General features: G+C 45.4%; 1 protein-coding gene across 2 annotated transcripts in view; it reads left to right on the top strand.

The window, feature by feature from the left end:
• Positions 1 to 220: 220 nt before the first annotated feature.
• LOC115098937 (nuclear body protein SP140-like protein) overlaps positions 221 to 25,744 on the top strand; it is a 129,801-nt gene continuing 104,277 nt past the window's right edge. For both annotated transcript variants that reach the window (XM_029616067.1, XM_029616066.1), the window contains exons 1-2: positions 221 to 333; positions 20,527 to 20,674. In XM_029616067.1, coding sequence (XP_029471927.1) covers positions 20,528 to 20,674 — 147 coding nt within the window. In that variant the 5' untranslated portion in view covers positions 221 to 333; position 20,527. The remainder of the gene's footprint in view (positions 334 to 20,526; positions 20,675 to 25,744) is intronic.

Here is a 25,744-nt window from a genome sequence, read left to right as displayed (position 1 = left end):
GTAAGGGAGCAAAACACATTTTTTTTTCGTGCACTTTCCTAGCACCAAAGGCTTGCAGCTTAAAACATCTTGCCTTAGGTTTGCTCTTTCCTAGTATTATTAGTTGCTAACAACCTTCCCAGATTCTGATATTTGGAAAGAGTGATTCCTATGTGAGGTGCTAGAGGGCACGTTTCACTTACAACTTTTGATGAAGGTACATGTTTAGTTTCAGTTTCCATTTCAATACAGACAGGAAAAAAAGAGACAGGAAGAGACTGGCTAGTAAGGGTATCAGTCGCCATGCCGAAGTAGCAGCAGACGTTTGGAAGCTCTGGCTATCTCAGTTCCGAGGTAGGGAGGAGTGTCAGCCTGGGGTCTCTCCTACTCGCTAAAACGAATGTATGCTTGTTGATCTTACTGCATGCCGCTTCTCCTCTCCTAATCAGTGTAGCACAACGAGGACTGGTAGAGTCAGACCTGAGAATCTTTATTGATATAGCAATTTGTACCTTTATTGCTAATTTAATACACAACGTACTTGAAATGTAATAAAATACCAAAGGACAGAAGGGACGCTCCCAGAGAAATCCAGGCTTCTGGAGGTGTGCCGTCCTGTCTCTGGTCAGATTATATAGGTCTGGTTTGCTGGCAGGATACAAAATATATTTTGCTTTCCCGGTTGCTGTTTTCTGCCTTCCCCCTCGCCCTCTTTTACCTGCTTATTCTTTTGTAAGAAATCTTTATCCACTGGATGTGTGTACGGTATTATTATATGGACACCGTGTGCTATAGAATTAATGAAACAGGGTGTGTGTTGGACCTGACATGAGCAGTTTGCTTTTACATGGTCTTTAGATGGGGTTGATTTAAGGGACATTCTTTTGGCTGATCTCTATCAAATTCCCCAACACATTGTAACAGGAATTAGCTAAGAAAAGTAAAACCTTTCACATTGCATTAAGGTGGGTTTTCACCTATTTTTGGATATTGAACATATTTTAGCATTTTTTGTAATTTGTCATGATGGATGTTGCTAGCACATGACAAAAAAAACAAACAAACAGCTATTGCTTGAGACATGATTAGAAATGTCTGGGTGCAGGAATTTGAACCCAGTTCTGTTTCTTCTGAGTGTCTATCATTATTTAATATTTTTTTTAATTCTTAGCAACCACCTTTATGTTTTATAAGATTAATATTCTAAAATTATTATTTATTTATATTTTATATGCTGCTTTTTGGCACTTCAAAGCAGATTTCAATCAGGTACTATAGTAACTAATATAATTTGGGCAATGTAAATATGAATGTAAAGTGCTCGCTAAATATACCAAAAAAATTCCCAATAAGGGAAAAAAGCACTAATATGGTAAATACATTAAGTAATATTGCAAAATTTAAAAAGTTTTTCTTTATTAACAAATAAATGAGCATGTATACAGAACCAAACCAAAATCACATCAAATTATATCCAAATGTGAAAACACTTCCTACTTGAGACAATTAAAACAGTTGAACAATAAGGTAGGTGCCTGATACAAATATATCAGTGGCTTGATACAATGGTACAGTTCAACAAGGACTTGATACATTGTAATAACTTCACAAATCTGAATCACATCATCAAAATGGACCGAATTCTGATCACTGTAAACGGGAGACGAGTTTGTTTTAGGACTTCTCTGTAGGTTCTTTTTACTCGAACTGTTGCAGACGTTATAAGAAAAATGCAAGTATGCAGATTTGGTATATTGAATTATGAATACACAAATATAACCACACATCGTTTAAATTCATTCCGCACATAAGCAGTAGCTGAGTCTCTTTGATCAATTAGAATCCTTCATCATAATAATATGCAAACGTCATTACACCGTACCAGATCCATTTGGCATTGTGGCGCCTATTTCTCTTTTTTTTTTTCAGGAAGCTTTATCTTCTCTGTCAACTTTGGGAATGTGCGTCTTTTATCTCTTTGCATTTTCATCAGTATGAGAAAATGCATTTCAGTTTCTCTTTCTGGATATCGAGTCTGGTTTCTTGGAGCTTCCATCCCCGTTTTTGTCTGTACATTTCTGTTTCTAAGCAGCGGACACTTACTCTGTAGTTAGTATTCTGTGTGTTTAAGGAGTTGTAGTATTCCAGATTGTTATTTTTCACAATCTGCTTCCGCTTTCGGCCACAGCTGAACAGCTGACATCATGATTAAAAGCGCGGGTGTTTCAGGCTGCTGGTTAAAATGACTGACATGTCTTGGATTTATAAAAACAACAGGAAAAGATTTTGTAGTTGCATAATTCAAAAGGTAAATAAAAGTCTAATGTTTGTTTACAAGAGCAGTATTCAGTTTATTATTATTTTTTAATTTTAGAATATTTAGTTTGTCTTCTGAAAGGAGTAGACTCTGAAATAAATTTATATAAGAGCCAATCAGAGAACCTCAAACTTGGAATCCATGTGAGCCCAGTCAGCTGATATTTGATCTCTGTTTTAATCTGCACTCAGGAGGAATGACCATGAGGTGAATATATATTCCAAAGGTGGATTTATATGAAATTAAATGCATGGCCAGCTCATCTTATTAATATCACTTGACCAGTGAAATATGCCTTGCATTTACAATAGTGATTTTTTTTGGCATCTGTAAATCTGAGACTAGGAGTTTGTAAACTGTCCAAGTATTTTAGCAATTGCATTGCATGTGAAATTAAATCATTTCCTGATTTCATATGACTGCCTGATAACAAGTATATATTTCTGACAGTGTGTATAGAAAGCATTCATTGCCAGTCCTGCATGTGCATGCATATAAATATCCTTGGTTCCTACTCCTGGGGGAATTTCTGTCCCAACAGTTTTACAATTCTGCAAAAAATATTTATCAAAATAGTGCAATATAATCACCACTGTATTTGAGCAGTACTTAATTTAACATTCAAAACAGAAAGAAGTTCTTACTGAAAGATGCAACATTTTGACTTCTTTTTAGACAGAACTCTCTCAGGCGTACAGTTATAGTAGATCATGACAAGGACTTCTGGTTTTCAGCAGTTTGACTTTAGCAATCCAAGGGGAGGTCTGAGCTGCAGGCAGGAGGGCTGACTCCTTCCCCCTGCTGATAATTGTGGCGGTGCAGCAGTGTCCTTGGCTCCTGCTAGCAGATGAAAGAAGTTGGTCTTCTCTTCAGCTCCTCTTGAGTACAGTAGATTGCCAAATTAAAATCCCTGAAAATCAAAAGCCCTAGCCCTTAGGAAACAGATTGCTCTTTCCCCACACACTCTTGATTCCCCTCCCCATTCTCTCTCCTAGTCCCCCAGCTCATCTCCTCAATACACTGTATCCCCCTACCCCTACTTATCCCCAACACTCCCTCCCCTAACTCATCCTCCCAACACTCTTTCCCCCTTCCCAAGCCCAGCTCCCCCCTCACACACTCTTATAAGCCTTCCTCACACATTTCCTAGCCACAAACTCTGGATCCACATCCCCCACCACCATCACACACATACAAATTCTCTCACTCCAACTGGTCCTTCACCCAGCTGGTCTGTCCACCAGTCTGGTCCCTTCCTCACATTCTGTGTTCCCCCCAGGACTGGTGCTTCCATTAGGCAAACTAGGCAGTTAGCTAGAACGCAAAAGTTTGGGGGTAGCAAAATCCTACCAGCATGAGACCCAGAGGGTGGCAGCCAATATCACCAAAGAAAGGAGTGCTGTGCTGGAGCTGCCCTCAGTAGGTAAACTGGGGATGGGGGAGGCATGCCTGACAGTTCGCCTAGGGCACCAAATATTCTTGCATCAGCCCTGCTCTCCCAACTCATTCCCCCCAATCTCTCTCTCCCTCTGCTTCTCTGTCAGCCTTCACAAGCTTCCACAATGGTTCCCCCCCCCCCCCCCCCCCGGCCATACCTTTGCTGCTACACTTGTCAACTTCCCTGTAGTAACCACTGCCTGAAACAGCTGTCTATTGCCTGCACCCAGGGCTGGGTTTAAGATTATGGTTCCATAGCCAAAGGACTGGGGTAGGAGATTTTTTTCCCCCCAGAAATCAGACAGCAGTAGAGGGAGTCCCACCTTTTGGGCTCCTTCAAAATTTGGTGCCCAAGCCATATGCCTATGTTGCCTGTGGCTAAATCTGGCCCTACCTGCACCATCTGAGAACCGCACAGCTCCCACTCTAAGTCCCGTGTTGTTCTCAAAGTCTCAAGAGAATAGCATGGGTGTTACGGTCATGGACCCTTGGGCCGGCTGAGACAGTGGATGGTATGCTGTGGAGGGCCACAGCGAGCGCCACAGCCAGGAGGTGGCACGGGAGAGACTCAGAAGAGACTTCACCACTGGATGTCTGAGGTCCCCCCAGGAGGAGCCCGTAGGAACCCGGACCTCTTGGACTTAGGTGGGACTCTATGCGACCAAGGATCCAGGCTGTGGCCGAAGAGATGGACGAAGGACGGCTGGGCCCAGGTAGCTGAAGAGTCTTCACCCTCGGAAGCCCGCGGCTCCCCCGGGAGGAACCTGTGAGAGCCCGAGCCGCTGGGACTTAGGAGAATCCTCTGGACCAGCAAGTACCGGATACTTGAGGTGATGGTAGAAGCTGAAGTTGGAGTCCAAGAGCGAAGCCGGGTCAGAAGCCAGAAGTCAGATATCCAAACCAAAGCCAGGGATGAAAGCAGAAGATGGAGTCATGGGACGGAGCCGGGTCAAAGCCAGAAGTCAGAGGACGAACCAAAACCAGGAGCGGAAGCTGAAGACGAAGTCAGGAGGCAAAGCCGGGTCAGAAGCCAAGAGTCAGCAGAGACCAACCAGAGTCCAACGCAGCAACTAGAGACACAGAAGAACTGTGGAACTTCGTTGCATGGCACTGAAGGAGTCAAGATGCAGGGTTTAAATACCCTGATGGCGTCTGACGTCATCCAAGGCAGGGCTAAGGTTTCCCGCGCTGGCCCCTTTAAGATGGACTCCTTCTCACACGTGCGCATCTAGGGGGCAGGGCTAGCCGCGGCTGATCATCGGCATCTCTCCTAAGGAGGGAGAGATGTGCTGGAGGTCCCGCAGGGCCGAGGAGGCCTCAAAACAGCCCGGGCCGTCCCCGAGGTAGGTGGAGGGACCAGGGCACAGCCCGGGACCGCAACAATGGGTGTCTGAGCCATCTCACCACAACCACACCAGCTCCAGCTCTAGTTCCTCTTTCTCTTGCCAACTCTCAAGAGCTGGCTCGTTTCGTTGCAGCTCCTCCTGAATTCTGCATGGAGTCAATTACATTCTGTGCGGGCGGGATTCTGTGCAAATTCTGCATTGCGTAGTTGCAGAGAGTTTCCCCTGATCAACTCAACAGCTAACAGCATGTATCTCATTTACAAAGCACTGAACTGCACATATACTCAGTTATGGAACTCAAAGAAATGTGGTAGTAGTAGCTGGGAGTGTCACTTTCAGCAAATTCTCTGTGTATGTGTACAGTAAAGCGGCACTCTCTGCGTTTGTAATTAGAATTATCCCTGCATCATTTGAAATTTGAAAACTGCCGCACCGAGGCAGACTGCATTTTTCAAATAGGCTGTAATTTGATTCTGGCAGGGGTGTGTTCATCCAAATCCTTGAAGAGCTGGCGATTTGTAGCTTCTGTATTTCTACCTACAAGGAGATTCTTTTTCTGTTAATTTAAATCCCATTATCATTATCTGCCGGGGAGGATTTTGTGAAGTGGACTGAAGATTTTCAGGAATTAATACTTCCATATAGAACTTTGATATCCTGTCTGTTGCAATATCCCCAAGATGCTTCATAATAAGAACTCATCAATAACTAGTCATAAACATCATCACCTTTATCCTTTTACTAGCCTCACTGACTTATCCATTTCAGCATTACATTTCTGTTTCTGCCCTAGTCTGTTACCCACTTTCCAGCCAGATTACCTTACAGCAATAATTCTCCATTGGTCTGCCCCCTCATATTTCCTTGAATAACCTATATTTAGATTTCTTTATAAATGTCAAATAGTTATCTCCTCTTCACAGAAATCCCCAAGGAGTAAATTACTGCAAACTGGCCCCATAATAATTCAACACCAGCCTTCCTAGTATAGATATCAACTTTATTTCTGAGTGTGGGGGCAGAGGAAAGGGGATAAAGACCAGAAAATAGACGTCCTCTCCCTTTGCAGGATAAAAGCAGGAAAGGTGAGAATGTCATTTGGTGCATTTAAGTTGCAAATGCTAAATACGGAGCCTGGGGATAGCCAGAATAGTTTCAGTAAAGGATTTGCTCTCAGCAGCTCTGCTTCACATGGTGAGACACTGGTTTACTTTCATAATATTTATTTAGCCCTCATCAGAAAATAGAAATATAAATTGTACATAGAATAACTCAAGAAGCAATTGTACTCGCCTGCATGGGTACAAGATCCATAGGTACCTTTTGTAGCTGCTTACCTTCTAGCTTATTTTCAGTGAGAAAGTACTTGCATATTTCCCCTACTGTGACTCATCCCCATCACAGGACAGCCCATTTTTCTCCAGGGGAACAGAAGCCTGCTCAGCAGGAAACAACTCTCAGCCCCACCTATCTAGCTGGGTAACTCTTTGTTTACCTGGTTAGATCCTTCTGGAAATTGTCCTTTTAAGGGACAACTTTCAATAAGCCAGCTATTGATAAGGTACATGGGTACTTGTGTTCCTGTGTACCTGTGACTATTGTAATCAGATTTTCAAAGAAAAATCTGCTTAAGGGACAGTACTTTGCTCCTATAATTTCTGCAGGTGGGCTAAGGGGGTAAACTGCATGTATAGTTTCAAAATGCAGTTCTATATGTATAGTTTACTACTCTCAGCTAAGCATGTCCCTCTGAACACCCCTGTTTCATCTGGCTAAAAGTATGTGCATTATGAAAGTACCTGCATACTTTTAGCCACTACCCTGGGTGCAATTTTCAGCCCAGGGAAATTTTTAAAGCCATTTCCTCAGGTGAAACAGTGCTTTACCCACAGATATGGACTTTTTTAGGCCAATATTCAGTAAACTGGCGAGTGGACAAGTTAAATGGATAAACTTGTCCCAGATATTCATAAATTCAGTATTATAAACCAATTGGAGAAAATTCTTTTTCACGCAACACACAAACTCTGGAATTTGTTGCCAGAGGATATGGTTAAGGCAGTTAGTGTTGCTGGGTTTAAAAAAGGTTTGGATAAGTTCCTGGAGGAGAAGGCCATTAACTGTTAATAATCATCAAGTTGATTTAGGGAATAGCAAGTGATATTACTGGCATTAGCAGCTTGGGATCTACTTAATGTTTGGGTACTTGCCAGGTACTTGTAACCTGGATTGGGCACTGTTGGAAACAGGGTGCTGGGCTTGATGGACCTTCGGTCTGACCTAGAATGGCAATTTCTTATGTTCTTATCCCACTGAAGATATTCTCCTAAAGTTATCTGGCTAACTTTAACTGGATAATGTTCAAATCTAACCAGTTACATTTGAATATAACCAGTTAGGTTTGAAAATTATCTGGCTGTGTTGTGGCTGGATAACTTCCTAGTTGACTAGTTATATTCAAGAAGGGCCCAATATTCAAAGCGCGTTCAGTGCTACTTAGCTAGATAAGTAGGAGTTAGGTGGTTAATTAGCAGCCACTCAATATGTGCTTATGTTTAGCGGCTGCCACTTAGCCACATAAATCCTTTATACGATTAAAAAGTTAGCCACATACGTTGTGGGCAGGCAGTGGGCGGATTCACTTAGCTGCATAACTTATGCGGCTAAATAGTGATATTCAGTCTTAGCCACATAAATTAATCAGCTATGATAAGCATGCCATGCAGCAGTCTAACTTAGCTGATTATAACTTATATGGCTAAAAGTGAATATATACGTGTATATTGAGTGGCATTCCTGTGCCGCTGACTATACCGTGTAACTTAGCTGGATAAGTTATATCTGGCCAAGTTACTTAAACGAACAGCCCAATATCCAGTTAAGTGACTGCAAAACAAACAAAAACAAAAATCTTTGATGCCTTTAGACCCAATCCCCCACTCCAGAAAATGCTTAAGAAGTGTGAGCCTAGCACCTGATCTTCAGCGCCCCCCCCCCCCCCAATTAATAAAACAAAACAAAACAGCAGGTGCTAGTGCCATGAGGCTGTCTTCCCCCTCCTTCCCCATTTTTTTTCCAGCAAAAAATACAATTATCCTCCCCACCTACCTGCAACCTCTATGCCTCCACCATCCCCCGTCCCCCATCCCCGAATCCCCAGTTGCCTCTCACTCATTCCAGCATTGTGGTCGCCGAAATGCTGGTAGCAGCCAAAAGAGGATAAGAGACTACCGCACTCCCAGTTGTGGTTTTGGGGGTCCAGAAGGGTGAGGTCCAGCTCCAGGAAGTGGAGGGGGTTGGGATGGAGTTTTTGGGTGAGGGGGGAGAGGGCAGGAGGGGAAAAAATGGGGAAGGAGTTGTGTCCATGCCTCAGGATACACTTGTGCCTGCTGCTAGTTTTTTTTAATTTAATGGGTTGAGGGGTAAGGATTGGGTACTATGCCCACACTATTTAAAAAAATAGATATGATCCATCTTAACAAATGGATGAGATAAATATTCAAAACATTCTTAATCAATCTAATCTTTCATTATGACTGGCATATAGAAATGCCGATAATACTCATTAACAGAGTCTGTGAAATCTTCAAATGGACTGGTCATGTACAACTTCGTTTTTTTATGAAATATTTTTTTAAATGCAATTAAAAACACTTACCTTTCTCAATGATTGTGCACATCTTCAAAAGAATTACTGCCCCGCACTGTGCCAGTGTTTCATATGCCTGCATCAGGGGCACAAAAGATGGCGGCAGTTATTCTTGTGCTCAACCTTTCTTTCAACTGACAATGTAGAGCATAATACAAAGTCACTCACAATGTATTTGACATGATATTCCACAAAAGAACCATAAATTATACAATCATACAAGCTCGTACTCAGACTTGTTATGTCATTTGGGCTTGTCAGCATCTCTACCCAGTGAGAGCCGGTATGCAAGGAGGGCAGCCCTTGCTTGTGTCGGGCGGTAGCCCTCTGGCCACTCCATAAGCCCTTTTGGACTGACTGTAGGCGGTGTGGACCCCTGTCTGGTAAGGTAGCCAAAGTGCCTCATGGGACAACCCGGATGTCTACCTTGACCATGGGCAGAGAGAGTCCAGGTCCAAGCACTGAATGGAACAGGTGGAAAACAACAGAATCCGACAGAAGATCAAGGGTCAGGGCAGGCAGCAGGTAGAAGAGATCCAACGAAGTCTGGAGTCGAGGCAGGGCAGCAAGCAGGCAGAATCCAGAACAGTCTGAGGTCAAGGCAAGCAGGCAGAATCCAGAACAGTCTGAGGTCAAGGCAGGCAGGCAGAATCCAGAACAGTCGAAGGTTGAGACAGGCAGTGTCTAGAACCAGGCATACAGTGAGCAAGGCAAGGGCCAGGAACAGGCCAATGGAACCTGTTGCTGAGACAAGGAGTTTAGGCCCAGGCAGGCTATATATTCTGGGGCATGTGATATCATCATCAGGGTGACTACCTGACTCTCCCCCCGAAGTACACAGAATTGTGCGCACAGATGCTCACACATGCCTATGCATCCCTCCTTCAGGTTCTGGTTACATGCATGTCAGAGCACCCAATGGTGGCTCTCTGCTGCGATGTGATTATCCGATGCTGGGGAGTCTGGGAAGGCAGCTAGATTCTAACAGGTATAGCAGAAACGGCACTATTTTTGAAGGGAAGATGGTGAGAAAGAGGCTTTGCTATTAATCAGATGACAGATGTGAGTTCAAAGCCCAATTGGATGTTGTGTAACTCACAGCCATCAAATGGTGTTTATATTGAATCACTAGATGTCTTCATTTAATCCATGGGGGGAAATTGTGTTCAATTCAAAGATGAGCTTTATTCCCAATAATTCAGGAGAGCTGTTATATCCACACACCTCGGACAAACCTGAATCGTCTACAAATGCATGGGGGTGGTCTAAAGTGTTACGTTCACCGGCTGCGGAGCTCCGCAGCTGGCCTCACCCCCCGCCAAAAGGCCCTGACTCTCATGGTGGCAGGAACTTGACACTATTCCTGCACTTCCTACTTCATGGCTTGGGCCGCCGACAGTGCTCCCTAGGCACACGCATGCGCCTCTCTGCAGCACTTAAAGGGCTTATGGTGGGAGAAGCTCCATGGCCCTCACTGATAATGTCAGTGCTTCAGGATTATTTAAGTCAGTCCCTGTCTTCAGTCTTCACCTCAGCAACAGGTTGAACTCTGTGTGAGTAGCTGATTGCTTGACTCCGTGTTCCTGACTCCATGACCCTGTCTCTGTGTTCCTGTCCTGTTGTCTCATCTTCCCTGGATTGACTCTCAGCTCTGACCTTTGGACCTCTTCCTGGATTCACTTGATTGCTGCCTGCCCTGACCCTTGGAACATCCCGTGCCTCCTTCCTCTGGCCTTCTGTCATGGGAACTTTCTTCACCGGAAACCTGTGCCTAAGTCCAGCCAGCCCCGGTACCCAAGGGCTCAACCTGCAGGGAATGACGGCTGGGATTGATGAAGGTCCTGTTGGGTCTCTGCACCATCCAGTTCCACTTGCTGCTGACGAGGACCTGCAGGGCTTCCCCCTGCAGGTAGTATCAACTTCGTCTCGGTCCAAGGGTCCAACTCAAACAACATATATAATGTTTCACCAGTGGGGCATTCAATGTGCAATTGTTGATGCAGCTACAATGTTCTCTGATACAAATCTGATAGTGGACTATTCAAAACCACTATTGATGAAATACAGGCAGAGATGATAACTAATGAGGAGTTATTGAAATGTACCCTATTGGTGACAGTATGATCTTTCTCTTACACAGCTCAAACAATCAAAGGACAAATTCACAGCTGACATTAAGCGGATTAAATAAGGAGCATTTTGATATCAGCAAAGAAAACAGAAAGAAACAAATCTCTTTTGCATTATCAGATGATTCATCCAGCAGTTCAGATGATGATGGTAATACTACCAAGAAGAAACACATTTTCCTCCATGGCTTCTTTTTAAGACAGAGGCAAATGGACACAAAGGAATCAGAGACCATCCTGCCAAAACTAAAGAGAAAAGGAACAGTGGCACAGGGCAACCACTAATTCCCAAATAGCACATGATTGGCGGTGATCAATTTATCAAGTACTACACTCACACCATTTCAGGTATATGTTCTAGATTTAGGTCTTTCTTTGTTCTCACCACAATTCATAATGCTTTTGAATGTCAAGTCTCTTTTTTTAGATTCTTTTGCACAGTTCAGTATATAATGTTTTTTTTCCACAAAAGGAATTTCAACAGATATGTCGGTAGTCAAGCCTCAATCACAGTGGATCCCCCCTGGGACCAATAAACTCACATCTTCAGACTTTCCGAGTCTTGATATTAAAGGATCTTCAATTAATGGAACATTGATTGGTGAAGACATTCTACAGCCTTACTTTTAATGAATGACAAGCCCTTCATTCCCTGTTTGGTAATCAAAGCATAACAACTGAACCAGCAGATAAAGGGGGAGCAGTGGTTGTGTTGGACACTTCAGCATATAAAAAAGAATTGCAAAGAAAACTAAACAATGATAGGTATTTTGCATTTTTTGGAGAAGATCCCATGGAATTGGTGTGTTCGTGCCTGCTCTTGCCCTCGCTCCACCCTCTCTACCTCTGAGGCGACTCCCTTCGGGTCTCTGATGGACAGTTGCTGCTGCAGCTTCTCCTTGCCATTTCTTCCCGGAGTCCCTGGGCTGGCCTGATGCTGTGGATCCACCATGTTCCTGATGATGTAAGGCGCACGTGTTCTCCGAAGTTTGTACCAGCAAGGGCGTGAACCTCGGGGGCGTCCCCCCGTAGTGACATCATCCGCTTCCAACATAAAAGGTCTTTGCTTACGCTTACGAATTGAGTTAGCAAAGGATTGATTGCGGGGATCATCTCGACCCGCTTCATTCTCCGCTGCTCTGCCTTTTCAAACTTACCAGGGGTACCCGCTCCTCAGGGGCCCCGCTCTCTCTTCTTGTTTTCAGATTGCTAAGACAGGATCCGGTACTTGCTCCTCGAGGGCCTATATCCCTGAACGCTCAGAAGACTCCCTATTGCCTGGAAACGATTGCAGACATGAACATTGTGAGTTTCTATTCCAGTTGCATATAGGAACCGGTACTCACTCCTCGAGAGCCCATGTTCCTAGAACTCTGAAGATTCTCTTCTGTCTAAGACGCTATCGCAGGTACGGAGATCGTGAGTTATTATTACAGATTGCAGATAGGAACCTGTACTCGCTCCTCGAGGGCCCATGTTCCTAAAACCCTCCGAAGACTTTCTTCTTTTTCAGAAACTATTTCATATAGGGATATTGTGAGTTCTTATTTCAGTTTGCATATAGGAACCAGTACTCACCTAGAGGCTCTTGTTCCTGAATATACTAACTATTCTCTATTGCCTAGAAACCATTACAGAGATAGATAACTGTGAGTTACCATCGCTTTCTCAGAGCTGTCCCTGGAACCAGGTACTCGCTCCTCGAGGGCCTAACTCTCTCCAGCTACTGAGCCTTCTTATTAATCTATGTGAGTGTATCATCTACTTCTGGTTATGTACCCAGCATACCCTCTCTACTCACTATCTATGAGTCTCTCTCTACAGCTCAGCAAACCCGGTGATAGCAGTTCCAGGATCTGAGGGACTTCAGCCCTGCCGGGCACATCAGCTCACTACTGTCACCTCTGGTGGTTCTACTACCTGTCTAATAAAGGACTATCTGTGTCTGTCTCCATACTCCAGCCTAGTCGGTGGTCCCTCTCATGATATCCTCCTGAGGGCGCTGTCATCTGCCATTGGCCCAAGGATTCACCATTCTATATTAGAGTGCTCATCTCTCACACTTCAAGAGCTGAGTACAACATACTGCTACCTTGCAGTCTAACCCTCAACTGTTGCTAACATCTCTTTCCTCAGGAACTGTATCATAACCAATTGCTACTTCTTAGCAGGAACCATGCAGATGGCCAACACCTCCCTTTAGGGGAACTCTTGTATATTAGGTTGCCACTCTGTGCGGAGATCCATAACAGATACTAACTCCTCCCCTCTGGAAGAACAGATCTTATATGGTTGCTGACCTCTCCCCTCTGGGGAGCAACTCCATAACAGTTTGCCAACAGATTGCTAACCCTAGCAGAGACTCTAACAGATTGCTACTCCGCAGTCCAACTCATAACAGATTGCTAGTTCCTCCCCTATCGGGGAGCAAAGCACAACAAGATTGCTAATTCCTCCCCTTGGGAAGAGCAAACCCTAACAGACTGCTAATTCCTAGCAGTTCCTATAACAGATTGCTCACTCTGAGCAGAAAAGATAACAGGAATGTATGCAAAATAGAATAACTGCACTGTTACAGCAAGTATCCAATAGAGTCTTTAACTAGCTGAGAATTGGCTTTTTTGAAGGTTTCTTCTCCAAGGTGTCCAATTCTTTATGGAATACCTAACATTTACAAAATGCTGGTTGAAATCACCATGGAGACCAATTGTATCAGCAAATGGATCTATTCTTGAGCCTTTAATAACCTTTTTAGACATTTTTCTATGGGAGCAAGTGGAATCATCCTGATATTTCCTGCAAGACTCTTCAAACATGCTGCAGAAACTAAGCACACTGCGGGCCCCTTCATCGGACTCATACTTGGTCAGCTTAGATGTAGAATCCCTTTATACCAACATCCTACAGGAAGCAGCATTGTGCCTACTTAAGAAAGCTTTTGATCGGTGCCCTGTTCCACAACACATATCAACATCTTTTTTTAATGGAATTGACTAGGCTTGTTCTATATGAAAATTATTTTTCTTTTAATTCTCAATTTTACCACCAGAAATACAACATGACAATGGGGTCTCCGGCAGCTCCGGATGTGGCAAACATCTATGTATCATTGTTTGAGGAACCTTATGTCTGCAGCTCCCCACATTTTCATCTAATTCCCCTGTGGACAAAGTACATAAACATCTTTTTTGTTTGGGAAGGCCAGGAACAAGATCTGTTTTTATTTCATACATAGCTAGCTGAACAATCAGGATCAGAATCAGGTTCACTCTTCAATATAGTAAAGAACATATTTCATTCTTGGATATGACCATTCAAAAACATGGTGTTACGATTCCTCCTGTAGCTGCGCCACAGGAGGCATCTCACCTTTCTGGAGGCCGCTCCGAGGCCAGGGCCTCGCCTGGGCATGTGTCCGGGTCCTGCTCTGTGGCCTGGGAGGCCTTCGCTGTTGTTCGGGGCCTGCTCCACTGAAGTCTGGATGCTCTGGTGTGGGCCACATCCTTCTCCTAAGGGGCGGGCCCGTGGCTCCTTTCCACTCTTATGGAGTCAGCGAGGGGCGGACCATGTGGACTCCTCCCAGGGAGTTGCCTGCTTCTGGACTATAAAAGCTGTGCTCCAGCACTCATGCTTTGCCTTGCATTGGAGTTACACAACTCTGGATGTCTCCTCATCCAGCGCTCCGTCAGGCTTCTGTTTCTGTATCAGCTTGGTGTCCGGTGTCTTGCACGTCCTGATGTTTCATGATGTTCCTTGATGTTTGTTCCTGACCCTGATGTTTTAACCTGCTTCAGACTGCCTGTGTGCAGTACCTTGCTTTTGACTGCCGGTGTGCAGTAACCTATTTCAGACTGCCGGTGGGCAGCCTCCTGCTTCAGACTGCCGGTGTGCAGTAACCTGCTTTTGACTGCCGGTGTGCAGTAACCTATTTCAGACTGCCGGTGGGCAGCCTCCTGCTTCAGACTGCCAGTGTGCAGTACATTACTCTGGACTACTTTGTGCAGCATATTTCCTTTCCTGCGCTGGTTCTGCTCCCGTGGATGTGGGACAGGGTGATCCATGACCAGACCAGTCGTACTGGCGCCCTGAGGGACAGTGCCAACGTCTGAACCTCCCTAATTGCTTCACAGTCTACGTCTACAGTATCTTGCTTCAGAGTCTACATCTACAGTCTAAGGTTCCTGAGTCTTGTTGTCTGTTTTTGAACCTTTGTCTGCCCACGCCCTGAGTCCGGCCTGCTTCCTCTTGCCATCCCAGTGGCAGGTCCGAAAGAGCCGGGAACGGTCGGAGGACTGTTCATCACCAACACTCCACAAGTTGATTCCAGAGGCATGCAGGTCTGGCTGGGGGTCGGGTTGTCTCTCGCCACCCACGCTACACCTACCCTTGGTGCGGGGTCATGCCAGGGGCCTAAGTGCACACTCTCTCTAATGGGGACCGCTCTCCGGTAACAGATGGTGCAGAGATCACAAGTGATTTGTATCGCAAGCCATGCGAAAGGATTAACCTGTTAAGGTTTCAGAGCCATCATCCGCGATCCTTTAAATGGCACCTGCCGATCAATCAATTTTTATGGGCACACCACAATTGCTTAAACCTACCTTGATAGAAACAAGCTGAAGATCTGAAATTATGATTTTTGGAATGAGGTTGCCCAAAGAAAACTATCAAACAAGCGCACAGATGTGTAAGATATTCAGAGAGATCCCAGTTGCTAGATATAGAGCGAAAGAGCTTCTTCTTAGAACCTCGCATGCATTCTGAAGTACATCAACTGATCACAGAAGATCATAAATATCATCGGCAAGTGTTAGCATTACATCCCCCTAGAAATGCCCCCCTGTTTTTCATTTAAACATGAATGCAACCTTAAGAAACGTAGTAATACATGTAGCCCTCTCAAGCAGCACGAAATTGACAGTTGAACCTATAGGCCACTATAGTTGTGGACAGTGTGACATGTGTGGGAATACTTTAGTTGGTTGAAACTGGACACATCCAAACACCCAAGTGAAGATGAGTTGTTATTCCTATTCCAACTGCACTACTGCAGATGTGGTATTGTTGCATCTGTCGCTGCTCGACGCCCTCACTCTGCCTTCTTTACCTCTGTGGCGACTCCCTCCGGCTCTGATGGACGGTTACCGTAGCAGCTGGGGCGTCTTCTTGCCATCTCCCTCCGGTGTCCCCAGACTGGCACGACGCTGCGGATCCGCCATGTTCCTGATGACGTAGGGCGTGTGTGCTCTGATTGATGTAACAGCAAGGGCGCGAACCTCGGGGGCGTCCCCCTGAGATGACATCATCCGCTTCCAATATAAAAGGTCTCAGTATTCGCTAACGAATCGAGTTAGCAAGGGGGATTGCTTTGGCTTTACTCTCAAGCTACTCTGCCTCCTCGGACTTACCAGGGGTACCCGCTCCTCGGGGGCCTCGCTCTCTTTTCTTTATTTCAGATTGCAGATAGGAACCGGTACTCGCTCCTCGAGGGCCCATGTTCCTGAACACTCTGAAGATTCTCTACTGCCTGGAAGCTATCGCAGATACAGACATTTGTGAGTTACCATCGCTCTCTCAGAGCTTTCCCTAGAACCAGGTACTCGCTCTTCGAGGGCCTAACCCTTTCCAGCTTCTGAGCTTCCTAAAGACCTTATGTGAGTTTTGTCATCTAGTTCTGGCTATGAACACAGCATACCCTATCTACTCACTATCTATAGTTTCTCTACAGCTCAACCCTGGGATCGCTGTTCCAGTACCTGAAGGACTTCAGCCCTGCCGGGCATATCAGCTCACTACTGCCACCTCTGGTGGTTCTACTATCCTGTCTAATAAAAGAATTATCTGTGTCTATCTCCGTACCCAAGCCTAGACTGCGCCCCCAGGATATCTTCCTGGGGGCGCAGTCATCTGCCATCAGCCCAAGGATCCACCTATCTACATTCCTCTACAGCTGAGTGTCCTCTCCAAGTACTCCACTGGTAACAGATTGCTACTCCTTCTCCATCAGGAGTCTTCATTAACAGATTCATAACAGATTGCTACTCCGCAGTCTAAACCCTAACAGATTGTTTACTACTCTCTCTGCAGGAGCTGAGCATATCAGATTGCTAACTCCTCCTTCCACAGGAGCAGATTCATTACAGATTGCTAACTCCTCTCTTCCTCAGGAGCCGATTCATAACAGGTATATGCGATCCAGTGCCTATGCCCCTAGCTGGTATAAAGTTATCTGGCTAACCTAGCCGGATATACCCGATATTTGGCTAGGCTAACCGGATAACTCAACACCTCCCTGGAACACTCCTAAAACACTCCTTTTTTAACCGGCCTAATTATAGCTGGATAATTACTTACCCAGCTATAATTTAGATGGATAAGTGGCTAAATATGCCACATTTGCCATTTAGATGAATAACTTTTGAATATGAACTTCTGCCATTTCCAATGTCAGATTTATGCCCATTTATTCTTTTCTTTAGGACTTGACCTGTTTGTCCTATGTAAACAGCAGAGGGACATTGCTGGCAGGTAATGGCATATATTACATTGGAAGAAGAGCAGATGAATGAGCCCTGGATGTTGTAGTAAATGTTGTTGGGTCCTGTGATGGTGTTGCCTGGGTTAATATATGGACAGAGTTAGGGGAGGAGCTAAGATGGCCACTTATTGAGATGCATGAAAGACTCCTCTCCTTGGTGTTTTCCTAAAAATACTTTTACCTGGAAAAAAATGCTTCACACTAAACGCAAAGCCAAAGTAAGGAAGATAGCTACTAGTTCTCCCTTGCCTGGCCCAGCTCAGCTGCGGATTTCTGAGTTTTTTGTGATGCCAGATTCAATTTCCACTGAGACGACCACTGCAACGGTGGATGTGGAGCGGAAGTCCCCCGTGCAGGCCTATGAGATCTCCTTAAGCCCGGGAGCACTGGCTACACCATCTCTCCACCTCGGTATGGCCCCGCGGTAGCGGTGGGTCAAATAGAGGGAACACCCGGAGTCGTCAGTGATTTGGGGGGACCCCGGGATGTGGCTGAGACTTTTAAAATGAATGATTCGGTAAAGGAAACTTTAAATGGGGTACATAATCTCCCCGCAAGTGAAGAGATTCCTACTTTAGTTGCATCAGCCCCAGCCCAAACCAGGGTGGGACCTGAAACACCGACGAACTGTATTTGTTGGAGAGCCTGTTAAGGCCTTGATTGGAAAAATTTGTATGCCTAATCCTGCAGTCATAACTCTGGACATTTTGTGGAATGCCTTGGTAAAAAAGGAAGCATCGATTGTGGGACTAACTACTAGGGATGTGAATCGTGTGCCCTATCGTCTTAACGATTGAAATCGTCTGGCAGGAGAAGAAAATCGTGTTTGGCACGATTTTTTAGTTAAAAAATCGTTTTTTCCGATTGTTAGTGCACACTAACAGAAAATGATACAATTTGTCACTTTTCAGGTCAGTTAAGGTCAGTTTAGGAATGAATATGTATTCCTATTGGCTGCCCTCTTATTTATTCATGTTACCAAGGTTCCCACTGGCAATATATGGGGGATGGGAAATGGAAACAGTTGGTAGCTTGACAAAAAAAGTAATGTGATCAGTCAATGTGACTAGAACTTGTGCCCTAACCCTGATACCAGGAGTGTTGTGATCTTCCTGCACACAGTGCCCTAACCCTGACACCAGGGGTGTTGTGATCTTCCTGCACACAGTGCCCTATCCCTATTAATACCAGGAGTGTTGTGATCTTCCTGCACACAGTGCCCTAACCCTGATACCAGGGGTGTTGTGATCTTCCTGCACACAGTGCCCTAACACTGACACCAGGGGTGTTGTGATCTTCCTGCACACAGTGCCCTATCCCTATTAATACCAGGAGTGTTGTGATCTTCCTGCACACAGTGCCCTAACCCTGATACCAGGGGTGTTGTGATCTTCCTGCACACAGTGCCCTATCCCTATTAATACCAGGGGTGTTGTGATCTTCCTGCACACAGTGCCCTAACACTGACACCAGGGGTGTTGTGATCTTCCTGCACACAGTGCCCTATCCCTATTAATACCAGGAGTGTTGTGATCTTCCTGCACACAGTGCCCTAACCCTGATACCAGGGGTGTTGTGATCTTCCTGCACACAGTGCCCTATCCCTATTAATACCAGGGGTGTTGTGATCTTCCTGCACACAGTGCCCTATCCCTATTAATACCAGGAGTGTTGTGATCTTCCTGCACACAGTGCCCTAACCCTGACACCAGGGGTGTTGTGATCTTCCTGCACACAGTGCCCTATCCCTATTAATACCAGGAGTGTTGTGATCTTCCTGCACACAGTGCCCTAACCCTGACACCAGGGGTGTTGTGATCTTCCTGCACACAGTGCCCTATCCCTATTAATACCAGGAGTGTTGTGATCTTCCTGCACACAGTGCCCTAACCCTGCTACCAGGGGTGTTGTGATCTTCCTGCACACAGTGCCCTATCCCTATTAATACCAGGAGTGTTGTGATCTTCCTGCACACAGTGCCCTAACCCTGACACCAGGGGTGTTGTGATCTTCCTGCATGCAGTGCCCTATCCCGCCTGCATTACTAGTGAGAGGTACCATGGTCTCTCTACCTAGCTTGATTGCAGCTAGGTAGATAGTGCATCAAGCTAGTTAGAGAGAACATGGTAGAAATCTATTCTTCTTTCAACTTCCATCCCTCCAAATCACATCAAATCTTCACTGAAGGCAACTGTGCTGTTCATATGAATGACTGTGCATGTTAAACTGCCCCCTTAAACCCAACTCACCCCGAATTAATAATGCCCCCTCTTACAGTGTTATAAGATTAACTTTTTTGTGAGCCTTTACAGAATCTCTCTCTCTCTCTGAAGCAGGATTTGCGATAAATCCTATTTTGGCCATAATGCACAGCTATTGCAGGCATAATGCCAGGAAAAAAGGTATTAAATCCCATGATAGCATGCATTATGTTAAGCACCTCTCATTTTCATTTACTACTCCCAGCTGAATACATTTTTTAAATTTGCATTCGCATCTCGCAGTGTGTTATTTATTGCATGTGTATGGCATTATTGCGAGCAGGGCCCTAATGCCTGCGATAAGGCCCTAACGTGATTTGTTAAATGATCTTGAAAGTTAGTTATTGCTTCCTTTGACCAAAACCCGACTCTGAGCCCATCTGCTTTTCCCATGTGTGTAGTTGGTATCTGTGCATAGGTTTACCCAGGGAAAATGTGAGCAATTAATTTTCAACAGCCTATTTACCAGGCTAAATAGCTATTGAAAATTACCTTTTAAAACATATTTTTGCATTGGGGATTTAAACTATTATGAAAGTTCCTCTAGCTTGACAGAAAGATTTTAGAATGTAAAAATTAAGGAAGGCTTTAAAAGGAAGGCAAATTTAGGATAGCCAGATATATTCAGTGGCACTGCTGAATATATAAGCTAAGCTAACTGAACTTTGTTGCTTTTATGCATGCTAATCCTATGCTCGCACATTTTTTACATCTCATGCATTAGCATACCATTCAGTGCATATTTTTCTGCCACATCTTATTACATAGGTCCCTTAGAAAGGAAGATACTCCACATTTTCGAGTAATCCCTTCTCACCCCCCCCCCTAAATTGAGGGCTTTATGAAAAGATTGAATGTTCTTCCTTACAGGATGTCGCCTCCTAAATCTATTTCTGAGGATAAGCTGCTATGTATGTTCACTGAGGAGAAAGTGGCAATTTCGATGGCAGTCACTGATCTTTTTCCACTTGTGCATGGGTTGAAAGATAAGGAGATCATCTCCAAGAAAATGTTTCTGGTAAATATATTTTCAGCTTCATTTGGAATAATCTAATGCACATATCCTACTGCTCTTTTAATAGATTTTGTCCCTCTCTCACCTGCATCTTTGCAGCTCACTCCTTGTCTCCCCGTCATACTTTCTCATATTCCTCCTCCCTTTAAACTCTCTCTGCACAGCATACATAGGCTCCCCAAGGCATAGCATCTCTTACAGATGAATAATATTTTGTTATGAGCAGAATATGGATCTAACTCTAGTAAGGACTACTCAGACATTTGCTTTCTAAAATGTTCCCATTAGAATTAAAAAAAAAGTAGTTCTCGCAAACTTAACTTAGAACCAAGTAAGTAGTCAACGTGATTTCCGATCTCCCTCTTCATAAAGTTGAATATACCACTTGCCAGTTCAAAAAACCCCTAACTGGTGGTTAGGATGAGACATGGAAAAGCAGGAAAAGAGAGGCCCATGGCTCAATGGCCATTGTCTCAGATCCAAATTAATTCTGCTGCACTGTTTTCCCTAGAATTGTGGTTTGGGGAAATAAAACAGTGTGATTCTTCGTTCTTATTGTAATAAAGATTTTCCTGTTTGTGGCAAAATTACATTTTACGGCAGGTAGGGGATACTTTTCCTTAAACCTGTGTACCCATAAGACCTGAAAAATAGAAATACAGATATGCCAAATTTCTCATTAAAAGTTAATTGCATTGCTTACATGGGATGGGCATATGGTTTGGCTTTCAAATTGAATTACACAAAGTGTTTGGCAAAAGTGCTTTGTGGATTTTGAATTATGATAACCTCATAAGTGTATTGAGGATCTTTCATGAAATTCATCTCCTTTGTGCAGCTACCCATGGATTTTGCGGTTTTATTTACCAGACTGTCCCCTCATTTATATTTGACAAACTTAAATTTGCTTTAACAATGGAATCATAGAACGACAGGGATGGAAAGGACCTCAGGAGGTCACCTAGTCCATGACCTGCCTCCAAACAGGATCTACTGTACATGCTATCCCAGACAGATGTTTGTCCAGTGATTAACTACCCTCACAGTTAGAAAGTTCTCCCTAATGTTATTGGGTAACATCCATTTCCCCTTCTTAAATTTAAGCCTGTATCTATGGGCCATCAGTCAGAAATTCTTATGGAAACATTTCCACAAACCAAAACCAAACTTCTTATACTTTAATTTGAGTTCTCAGTTTGATTTTTAAATTCATCCAGCCCAACTAATTACATCACACCATTGGATTCTCACACACTGATAATATGTTGAATTTATTATTTCTAGACCAGTCTATTTTTGTTCACCCATGAGTTTATTCCTTAAAACTAAAATCCTGATCTATTTAAGTGCTTTTATCATCACAGATCAGGAGAAAACTATTTGATAAATCAGCTCTATGTATGTATATATATATATAATGTTGTATATTGGATCTAGGCTTTAAATAAAAATGATTTGTGGATACCTAAAATGGTTTATCCATCAGAGAACCCTCTAATAGGTAGAACCCTCTAATAGGTAAAGTAACACCACTAATGTTTTAAATAATTTGAAAGATGCTTAATTTTGCAAGCTTCATTACACAATGGCCAAAAATATCAAAACTATTCAAAAGATAAGTATATGTGTGTGTTATTGGTCCAATTTTATCACCTGCCCTAGTCAATCATTCCTTATTCACACCATTTCTAAACTCTTTAGTGAGATGCATTTATAGCATGTATAAATATCCATATAAACATTGTCAAAATATATACAGAGTGCTTGTAATGAAACAATAAAACACTTGCAACAGAGCTGGACTTTAAGAAAGATACTTTGTGAATATCTTTCTTCTTCTTCTTTGTCACCAAGAAGGACGGAACTCTGCGCCCTTGCATTGACTACAGAGGCCTGAACACCATAACAGTCAAGGACCGTTATCCGTTACCCCTCATCTCAGAACTCTTTGACCGGTTGCAAGGAGCACAGATTTTCTCCAAACTGGATCTCTGGGGGGCCTACAATTTGATCCATATCAAAGAGGGCGATGAGTGGAAGATGGCCTTCAATACCCGAGACGGCCACTACGAGTATTTGGTGATGTCTTTCAGGCTCTGTAATGCCCCCGCGGTGTTCCAAAACACTATGAATGAGATACTCCGCGACCTCTTGTATTGGTGCGTGGTCGTATACTTGGACGACATACTGATATTTTCAGATACTCTGACCGCTCACCACCAGCACGTCATCCAAGGACTACAGCGCCTTAGAGAGCACAAATTGTACGCGAAGCTTGAAAAGTGCCTTTTTGAGCAGGAATCCCTTCCCTTCCTGGGATACATAGTTTCCAGAGAAGGCTTTCGCATGGACCCTCAGAAGCTGAAAGCCATTCGGGAATGGCCGCAGCCGTCAGGACTAAAGGCACTCCAGAGGTTTCTGGGGTTCGTGAACTACTATCGCTCTTTCATCCCGCATTATGCGACCATCGTGGCCCCGATGAAAGCCCTGACCCGGAAGGGTGCGGACCCCAAAAAATGGCCGCCTGCGACAGAGGCCGCGTTCCGTCGCCTCAAGGAGGCGTTCTTGTTACAGCAGTGCCTTCGGCATCCGGATCCTCAGCAGCCGTTTGTCATAGAAGTGGACACATCCTCAGAAGGCGTAGGCGCCATTCTGAGCCAAGCCTCCAAAAAGCATAAATTACGTCCGTGTGCCTTCCTCTCTCGCCAGTTCTCCCCGGCCGAATGGAACTATGCCATAGGTGATAAGGAACTCTTGGCTATAAAGGTAGCCTTAGAAGAGTGGCGGCCGTGGCTAGAGGGGGCACAACATCAATTTACGGTCTATACGGACCACAAAAACTTAGAGTACCTGCAACGAGCTCAACGACTCAACCCACGGCAGGCTCGTTGGGCCCTATTCTTCACGAAGTTCAACTTCGTCCTCCGTTACCGACCCGCTGGGAAGAATGTCAGGGCCGACGCCCTATCCCGTGTCTTTGAATCCACAGAAGGTACGGAGGAATCGCGGTTCATCATAGAACTGTCCCGAATCCACCTGTCTGCTACCACGACCATCCCTCCTGGGAAAACCCTGGTTCCACAGCATCTGCGGAAACACGTCCTAGCTTGGGCCCACGACTCCCATTGTTCAGGCCACCCTGGACAATCCCGGACCTTACAAAACTTACGCCGATACTATTGGTGGCCTAAAGTCAACCAGGATGCCCGGGCTTATGTGGAGTCCTGTCAGGCCTGTGCCCGCCACAAAAGGATCCACGGCGTGACCCCGGGTCTACTGCGGCCTTTACCAGTGCCCACAGAGCCTTGGACTCATCTGGCCACCGACTTTGTCGTCGACCTGCCACGATCTAGTGGCAATACAGTCATATGGGTGGTCGTAGACCGATTTAGTAAGATGGCACATTTCGTGCCCCTCCCGGGGCTGCCGTCTGCCCCCCAGCTGGCCCAACTGTTCATGCAGCATATTTTTCGGCTGCATGGCCTTCCTAAAAGCATCCTCTCAGATAGGGGACCTCAGTTTACCACCAGGTTTTGGAGGGCCCTCTGCCAAAAGTTTGACGTTACCTTAGTCTACACATCGGCGTACCATCCTCAGTCTAATGGTCTTGTGGAGAGGACTAACCAGACGCTAAAACAATTCCTCCAACTCTATGTCAACGAAAAACAGGACGATTGGTCCAGCCTGCTACCTTGGGCGGAGTTCACGCTCAACTCCCACCTCTCCTCTGCTACTGGATTCTCGCCATTTCAGATTGTGTATGGGAAGCAGCCACGCCTCCCGCTGCCAGTCCCCATCACAGTTACATCCCCCGTAGCTCAACTTTCAGCAGACGAGTTACACCGCTTGTGGATCTCCACACGACGCGCATTGGTCCAAGCCAGTCAAACCGCTAAAAGATACGCAGATCAGCGAAGAAGGCCTTACCCCCGTTCCAGCCAGGCCAAAAGGTATGGTTAAGTACCCAGTTCATCCGGCTGAAGCTGCCATCCACACGACTGGTCCCGCGTTTTATTGGACCTTTCCCCATCATCCGTCAAGTTGGAGCCGTGTCATACCAGCTTCGTCTGCCGCCTTCCCTCAAAATACACAACACCTTCCATGAGTCTCTCTTAAATCCTTTGGTGTTGTCCTGGCCCTCCAGCACGCCTCTGGCTCCCCAACCTGTTGCCTCCGAGGATGACCTCACTTTTCAGGTCCGCGAGGTCTTGGACATAAGAAAACATGGCAAGAAATGGGAGTACCTCTTAGCGTGGGAGGGGCTTGGTCCTGAGGAGAACACCTGGGACCCATTGGCCAACATCCTGGATCGGGGATTGCTGGAGCAGTTCCACCGTGATCATCCAGATAATCCCAGGCCTCCGGGAAGGCGCCCTAAAGAGGGGGATACTGTTGTGTTCCACGCCCACGGCCGTACGCGGGCGCGGCCCCCTACCTCCTCCGACGACCAGGGCAGCGTCGAGGCCGACTGCCCTGCCCCAAGCTCCGCACCCCTGCGCTGCGGCGCGGGCCTTCGGGCTGGCCGCCGGGATCGGAGCCGTCCCTGCTCCTCCCGCGCGGCTGCTGCTGCTCTCCTCCGCGGCTCGGATCCAAGATGGCCACCGCCATGCTTGGACACGAGGCCACGTCCTTCACCAGAGTTAAAGGGACCTCATCCCTTTAATTGCCTGCAGCTGGTTCTTACCTCTAGGGCCAGAGGAAGTATATAAGGAGACTTCCTCTGACCATTCCTCGACTTGGCAATGTCCTTCTACGCTGTCTAGTCTGCTTGCTTCGGTGAGTTCCCTGCGCTTGGACTCTGGTTCCTGTTTTGTCTTGGTGTTCCCGGTTCATGACTTCGGATTGGCTTACGGTGATTCTCTGGTTCCTGACTTCGGATTGGCTGACGGTGATTCTCTGGTTCCTGACTTCGGATTGGTTTACGGTGATTCTCTGGTTCCCGACTTCGGATTGGCAAGTGGTGATTCTCTGGTACACGACCTCGGACTGGTGAGCATTGATCCTCTGGCACTCGACCTAGGACTCCTTCAAGACTCCTGTCTCCAAGGGCCCACTAAGTCCCAGCGGTCTGGG

This window comes from Rhinatrema bivittatum, chromosome 9, assembly GCF_901001135.1.
Source record: "Rhinatrema bivittatum chromosome 9, aRhiBiv1.1, whole genome shotgun sequence".
In the NCBI taxonomy this organism is placed as follows: Eukaryota; Metazoa; Chordata; class Amphibia; order Gymnophiona; family Rhinatrematidae; genus Rhinatrema; species Rhinatrema bivittatum.
The sequence above is the reverse complement of the archived record's forward strand: the minus strand, read 5'-3'. Positions and strand labels throughout refer to the sequence as shown.